Source organism: Corvus moneduloides, chromosome 1, assembly GCF_009650955.1.
Source record: "Corvus moneduloides isolate bCorMon1 chromosome 1, bCorMon1.pri, whole genome shotgun sequence".
Lineage (NCBI taxonomy): Eukaryota > Metazoa > Chordata > Aves > Passeriformes > Corvidae > Corvus > Corvus moneduloides.
Genome location: NC_045476.1, coordinates 24309092 through 24317177, shown reverse-complemented (window position 1 = coordinate 24317177; position 8086 = coordinate 24309092). Strand labels below are relative to the sequence as shown.

General features: G+C 38.2%; 1 protein-coding gene across 3 annotated transcripts in view; it reads left to right on the top strand.

Moving 5' to 3' along the window:
* The first annotated feature begins 1020 nt into the window (after nucleotides 1–1020).
* The window catches only part of COL15A1 (collagen type XV alpha 1 chain), a 116544-nt gene continuing 109478 nt past the window's right edge, over nucleotides 1021–8086 (top strand). For all 3 annotated transcript variants that reach the window (XM_032102202.1, XM_032102213.1, XM_032102194.1), the window contains exons 1-2: nucleotides 1021–1380; nucleotides 1499–1581. In XM_032102202.1, coding sequence (XP_031958093.1) covers nucleotides 1370–1380; nucleotides 1499–1581 — 94 coding nt within the window. In that variant the 5' untranslated portion in view covers nucleotides 1021–1369. The remainder of the gene's footprint in view (nucleotides 1381–1498; nucleotides 1582–8086) is intronic.

The window sequence follows — 8086 nt, the reverse complement described above, 5'->3', positions numbered from 1 at the left end:
GAATCAAGATTCTAGATTTTAAAACCCTAACCTCTGTATTTCCTAATTTAATAAAATATAATAAACTATCAATCAAAAAACCCCAACAACAGCAACAACAAAAAACCACTAAGATAACCCAGTAACAAACCTCCCCCCAAAATAACCAACTAAACAACCACCCCCACGCCCCTCCCCAAACTCAAGCATTTTATTCAGCATGAAATAAAATTTTTCCTAATTCTGTTTATTGATTGAGATTGTTCTTTCATTACTGCAAAAAACTTTACTCCTGTCTGTCTTCCACTTCCCATCCTAGGTAAATATGTTGTCAGTTTTGACTCTCCTAAGGTGATCTTCAGCACTTTTCAGTCTAGATCTACCAAGAGCCCACTGGTCCCTTTCCATATGCAGTGCTTTCCACGCTCCTTCCTGTCCCAGTCAAAAAGTGACAATTGCAGCCTTTGTTAAATATGTCATGACTTAGAAATTGTCTGAATTATTTCAAGCATATCCTTGCAGAATTTCTTCCTTGAGCAAGTGCTAGCTTTAAAGAACTACAAGTGGAAAAAATGCTTTTCATTGAGTTAGGAGGGAGGGGTGAAATAACACTTTTAATGGAAACTATTAGAAATGCTCAGTGACAGGATCTCTATAGCAGACACGTGTATGTACAGCTGCTGAGGAAGAGATACACTCTCAAACTACATCCAGCGTGTAAATCTCTGTAAATATTAAACTTAGAGAGCTTGTCAGAGAAAAGGATGTACTTCAAAGTGTCTCTGTAGGTGACAGAAAATCTGTAAGACAGTTCAGTTGTGAATCCCAGGCATTTGTTGCCATTTAACTGCTGCTCTGTCCTGCTCATATCTTAAAACTTGCTTCTGATGAAGTTTGGCTAAAATGGCCTGATAAAGGTCCCATTCCGTATAAGAATTTGTTTCACTGCCTGTGTAATGCTGGATGGAAGGATGTTGGAGGTCATGTTTTATTGGATAAGTGGAGGCTGTGAGCAGGCGGGAGCAGCGGGAGGGGAAGCTGGAGAAGCCGTGCTACTGCCTGTCAGGGTACACAGCAGTTGAAGACCGGGTTGGATAATGACAGTGCCGGGATGGTGTACAGCAGTAAGGGGCGTCCATCCATAAATACAGTAGGAAGTTTTCGGCAGTGGTCTGACAGGAAAGTCTACACGGAGTCAGATTTCAGAGCTGGAGCAGTGAATTGCAGTGAGTCACACAGAGAGCCTGAGTGCTGCCTTTGTTCCACTTGTGTCTGAACGTTGGAGGAGAAACAGCAGGCTCCAGTTTTTATTAACTTATTTTCATAAGCATAAAACTCATGTGCACTGAACTTTTTCCTCACTTAAGTTCTTTCAACTGACTTTCAAAAAATGCTCTCATGGTAAGAAATCTTGCTTCTAAATTTTACTTTTTCTTTTTTTTCCCCGTGTGTTTCTGTATTACAGTCTTTGGTCTCATTCTTCCTCCACCTCCCTTTTTTTTTGGCACACCTGCTCCAGGCTTGCCTGGTGGACCTGGGACTTGTCACTACTGCTCTTTGGCTTGTCAATCCGTGCTGGTGCAGCAGCTCAGATCATAGAAGGTAAGGCTTCTCCAAATCATGTTTATAAATCGATAGAAAGTGTGAATTTTAAGATTTGCTTTCCTAATATGGAAAGAGAGTCTACCATTTCAGATCTTCATTTTCTCTGCTGCTTACTGTTCGTCATTTCATATAGGAAAGCTGCTGTGAGTTAGGAGCTTAAATTCCCATTCATTCTGGATAAGGGGAAATAAATACATTGGTTCTCCAGCTCTAAGGCAGCCTATCATGCCTGTTTTCTCAATATATCTTCAGAGTGTAATAATTAACAGAAAGTACTTTAAAGAAATTCAGAATACTGAATGTTTTTATAATTAGGATAGATATATGTGTCACTGTGGACATATCAGGAATGTGCCAGGCATGATGTGAGTGCAAAGACATGGATGTGATGCTTGTTTCAGTGCACAGAGATTTCTCCTGGTAAGAGTCTGACCAAATTGAGATTTTCTAATCTCTTGAGTTAAGTGTCTAGTTTTACCAGTCCAGTCTTTATGGACTTTCAGTGAAAAGTCTTTTTGTAACTTCAGGTCATATGTTCTTGTAACAGAGCCAAATTCCTCAGCATCTCTGGAAGGCATAAACTCACATTTAACTAGTGAGAGAGAACACTGATTTTAAAGTTTATATGTAATTTTGAGAAAAGTGAAAAGACTTCACATATTGCTTTGCCATTAGGAAATATATTTCTATCAAAAAGTTTTTTTACTGTCTTGCAGAAATAGTTGGAATTTGTTATGTAAATGACCTCTAGATAACTGTGTGATAGGAGCATTAGAAAGAATTGTTGGGAAATAGATACCTCACATAAAGACTTTAATGTTGCTCAGATTGATTTTTCCTCTTTAATTGACACCATCATAGATCACTGACACTTTGGCATCTAAAAGCCAAAGCCCCAGGTGGTTATTGCAGCAGGAGAAAAAGCCACAGATTAGTTATCACTAAAAATGCTATAGGTACAGATGAGAAATATGTAATGCTGTATTACAGGTAATTAATTAAGGAAACAAACTGAAACCAGGTCTAAGAAATGTATATCTGAATGGTGACTGAAATATAATACATTGTCTGTTGACTGAAGGCAGTTCTGTTGCATCAGGTGAAAATGTTTTTCTTGAGCTGATGAATGACAGTGCATGAGAGAGGTCTGGACAGGAGAGAACCAAATTTTGGCACATAAAAGTTAATAAACAGGAGATCATTAGAACTGCAAGTATAATGACAAAAACTGCAAGTATTTATTTGACACACAACTTTTTTGGTGGGTCTATGCCTGTTTCTATTACCTGAAGGTCTGTTTTTTTTTAAATATCCTACCTTTGAAGGTCAGGTCAAAAGTCAGAAGTAGGAAAGATAATCCCTATTGTTTCTGGACATTTTCTTCCAGTGCAGAATTTTACTGGTGCTGGAAGGACACCTGACTTTACCATGAATGAAGATCAAGTAGAGTTATGCAAGATCCTAAGATCACTGGAGACTTGGAAACTGCTCTGGGCATATGATCCTTCATGATTGTTCTAGCCTAATATTTCCTACTCATTTTTCTGTTAATACAAAAGCTCCTGTTCTCAAATGTTTACTAAATTTTTTTACATCTGATTTTTAAGGGCTTGATATAATGTGGGTCTCATGCTTTCCATTCCACTACATGTTTTCCTGATGCTTTGTTTAAATTATTTCATCTTCTGAAATCAGGTGTTGAATGCCAGAGACAGGAATAATATTCCTTTCCTTCTGGTGCTGCAAATACGTGACTGATACAAATTGTACCTGTTACTGAAGAAGAGAATAATTTCATACTTTAAATCTTTCAGTCTAACTATTGGAGAAATAACCTCATTTTCCTTTCTCACAGTTCTTTTTAGCAGTAGAGTGCACAGAAATAAACTGTGTATTTAAGATAAAAATGTTTGGAGACACAGAGTGATGAATTGACCCCCTAGTGTTCAGGCCTTTAGCTGCTAAATGTGTGCTTTGCCCAGTGTCCTTTTTGTCACTGTCTCCTTCTAGATCACTGCTTTCCAGGATTCTCCAGCACAGTGAATAATGCTGCACTGCTTTTCTGAGTCTGGCTCTACTCTATCTACCCATAGCACAGATTTGTATCTGAATTCCTTTGAATGAAAGAGTAACCGTGAATGAGTAAATGTGGTTTTGGAGGAATGGTGCAGGTGCCTTCTGTTGTATCATTGTGCTGGTTTCACGCAAAAGGGAAAAAAATACCTTGAGATGTTCTTGAGTTTGTTAAATAATGGCAAGAAAACTGTTCAGGGATTGAACTGTTCACTGAGGGATGGGGAGGGGGTAACTTATTTTTTACAAACCTGAAAACAGTGGCCCTTGGAGTTTAGAGGAGAAAAGTTTGCTATCTTTGCCTTCACCATCTTTGTCCTCTTGTTTTCCTCAGGGGAGCACTGAATTGCGGAGGAGGGTTGAGGGTGCTGAATAAAACAAAAGCCTCAGCAGACATGTAGCAGAGAGCTTGAGCTCTTTCATGACTTTGTGAGAGATACTAGAAAGACTAGTTAGAAAATGTTCGTCTGTTTCCTATCAGGAACAATATTTTGACCAAGTCTTGTTCCTCTTGAGAGGATAACTTGTCTAGTTATGATTACTTCCTACACAGAAAAAGTGGGCGGGAAGTTGTAGGGAGAAAATTCAGATGACAGTCTTTGAAATTGTTTGAGAACTTCTGGGCTCTAGTTTAACTTTTTATTAAACCTGTGAGATATTGGGCCTTTCTTTTAGTAGAAGCGTTGCTTTCATTTCCAAGTCCTAGAATGTCTGCTTTCATTGTAGAGTAAAACAAAACAAAACAAAAAAAGTATATAAAACCCTGTATTTAAAGTAATGAACTACTAATTCTAAAATAAAATATTTAAAATTTTGAAATATTTAGTTCAGAACTTTAAAATTCAGTTGCATGGCCTGCAAATTGATGGGATTGGTCATTATTTCAACAAAACTTTTAAGAAATAATGCGATCTTGCTTCAGAGTGAAACTGAACACGAGTTCTGAAATCTCAGCAGTTTTCATGAGTTCGAATGATGAATTTTTACTATCTCTGTTGAAAGGCTTTAGTCCATTTCATTGCAGCTGGCATTGCACGTGTACAAAAAGGTAAGGAATAAAATGCTTTCTTCCTCTTCCCCCAGAGTTAGTGTCATTTAAACTATGGAGAGCTTTTGCAGTTTTTCTCTTGTGTTCACAAAAATTGTGCAAATACAGTACCCAATTCTTCTCGGGTTTGTGTGGGAGGACTGAAGATATGTTGGTGTCTTAATAATTACTTCTCACTTCTCTTTTGTTCAATTGACAAGCATGTGTGTCTCTGTTCATAAAAGCTTGGTCTGTCTTATCTGGCACTGCCTTGCAGTGCATTTACTTGGCCCTTAATTATGCCTGGTAATGTATTTTGACTTCCACTGGTTACCCTGGCTGCTTTTAACACATTTTGTGTCTTCAATAACAAATTAAGTTAGTGAACAGAAGGTACTCAGAGCACAGCCCTGAACATGCTGGCATACAAACTGTGGACAGAGCTAAAGTCAGAAAATCTCAAGTCTGAGTGATAGACACATCCCTATGACTTGCTCTAGCTTCTTGCAGAAATGACATTTATTCTTCTAGGCTATCTAGGCAGTTATCAGCATTTCTCAGTTCTCTGCAGTCAAACCAGTGCCTGCATTTAAAAAAAATATAGAAAACAAATGTTCAAATGTATGTGGTTCTGCAGTTTATATTATGTTTATGCACTCTAAAAGAAGCTTTACAAATTTCTCATTGACATCTGGGTTTTATTATAAGCCAAGCTGAACAGCGCTTTCTTGGCCTAAGTAACATGCTTAGCAATTGTTTACATAAAGTAAATATTTGTCTCCTTCATTGGCCCTCTGTACACAGAAAGGCTGTCATTAGGCTGTTGACATAAACTTTGCACTCCTGACCTGCTGAGTTTAATGGACGAATCCTGAATTATTGACTTTCATTGGCTGGTGATCAACTGGTGCAATTCTTACAAGCAACAAACCAGAACTTCTCTTCACAATGAACTGACATAATGAGTGTGAACAAACATGTCTATACATTCAAAATATTGTTTCTACCAAGTAATTGTTGTATGTGCTCTGAGTTTCAAATGTGTGCAATCACATGTGTGATAGGGATGGCTCAGTCCATTCTTTCCAAAGACAGGACACAATTACAGCGATAATAAAGCACAGTCCTTCTTAAAGAGAACTTAGATGGCATTGCAATCCTCTTGCACCAGACTGAGCATTTGGACATCATCAAACTGCAATTGAGTCTAAATTGAATGAACCACTGTGATCCTTCAGGCACATATTCAAGCTGTTACCAGCTGTTGTGCATGTTTTCAGTGTGGAGCCAAGCCTGATTTCATAGCTGATAAAAGGCCTTTCCATGCAAAACACAGTAATTTACAATAGAAAATCAGTTGGTTTCAGTTGGGGTCATCTCTTTCAGTAGCTGAAGAGATTGATAACACCAGTAGAACAAACCTGACTTAGAAAATTTGTTCCATTCTGTTACTTTTCTAAACAGATTCTTTTTCTGTGTGACACCCTCTACATGTTAATTCTCTTGGACAATAAACTACATGTTTCCTAAGTGACTCTACCGGGCAACAGAAGATGGTTTTTTTAGCTTTTTATTTTTGAGGCCTCCGAAGAGAAAACCAGCTGGGGTGGATATAGTGTTATAATAACTGTCTTCATTTCCTCTCTGGAGGCATCCTTGGGCACACTGGAAGTCTGGAGTAAGCAGTTATTTCCATGATCTTAAATAGAACTCAAAATCACAATTGTGCTTGCACTTGGAGTTTGAAGGACCATTTCAATAAATGAGCATCAGGAGGAGAGATTTGACTGCACTGTTTATGTTTGGTATATTCAAAGGGTTCCAAAGAACGTATTTCTTATTCTAACACATTAATTGCAAGATCGAACGCTTGTTTTGGAGGCTGCCTGTGCCTTTGGCTGTGATTTCTTCCCCTTTCCTTTGCTGTGTTAGCCATGGATTAGTTTGGTTTTTCTTGTAGTGGTATCTCACATTTGACCAAATCCATGCAGTAGCTTTGCCAATTTATGGAAATGTGCCTTGGCTAGAAACACAGTAATTTTTACAGTTTAGTGAAATGTGATTGCTTTATTTAAGCTGTCGTTAATGGTAACTATTTAAGAGACAATGTCTATTTATCATCATTAATATTAAGTCCTCAGACAATCTTTTCCCATTTGGCCAACCCACACTATCACCACAGGTTCATAAAACATCAATATCAACCACCAATTTAGACTGTGGTTAATTCTCTTCATGAAAACTTCCTATCTCTAGCAGCTCCTGTTCCCAAACCTAGAAATTCACAGATGTTGCAGAGAGTAGAATGCAGGTAGAATTCTCCCAAAGAATGAGTAAAATGAGCAAACCTCAGTTTTAATGTATTTGCATATGAGCATGAAGTGAGAGATGTATCATTCAGCATACTTTCTGGTCAGAAAGCCTTGGGAAAAGCAACTGGCAGAGCTGAATGTGTCCTGACAAAGAACTGCAGTATTTTACATCATTTTTGGCTGTCTTACAGCCCAGTCTGAGAAGAGCCAGGGTCTGTACCAAGTTTTCCTGAAGGGTTCTGAGAAGAACCAGGGTTTTCTGGAGACACTCAAATGTGTTTTATTCCAAACATTCAATCGACGGTAGCCTGAATCTGGTAATAGAGATTCAGCAATGAGATTTGAATATGAATTGCACCATCTTCATGGTCTTTTGCTTCATCTTCAATACAGAAGACAAAATATTAACAAACAAGGGCTTCAGCCAGTTCATTCTATATTTGGGAACCTCCTGAGTCTTGTGACTCTGGGTCTACCTCCTCTGCTGCCCCTGAATCCAATCCTTGCTGTGAAGAGTTACCACAGTAACTTATAATTGATGAGGTACAGTTAACTTCCAGTCCTATTTGTGACATATCTTTCTCTGAACTGTGAAATCAGAGTTCCATGCATAGTCATGATGTCTGTCTCTGCTTCTTTGGAAAGCTGAATATAGCTTTTGACTTCCTCTGTACTTTTTTGGTAGATGGCAACTAAGAGAGCATTATAGTATCTGTCATTACTCATTGCATTTCATAATCACTTCCCTTCTTACAAGTGATACACATAACCTAACTCAAGGAGAACAGAACCCACGTAGAAATAATTTTAATTCTGTGCTGCCTGCTAAAGAGTAAGTTGATGACTCTTGAGAGAAAAGAATAGTGCTCCAAGACATGCTTCAAAATTTCCTATAAACCGTGGATATTTTGGATAGCCTGTAACTGGGGTTTGCTGAAAAACAGTTCCAGAATATAATCCTGTGTGGCATCCAAGCCCTGATTCATCTCTGGTGATATTTCATATAAGTAAACAGTAAAATGAAGCATATGAGAGTTGGAAACAGGGTCAGGTGGCATGGCAAATACATAGACACACTGTCTGAGAGTAT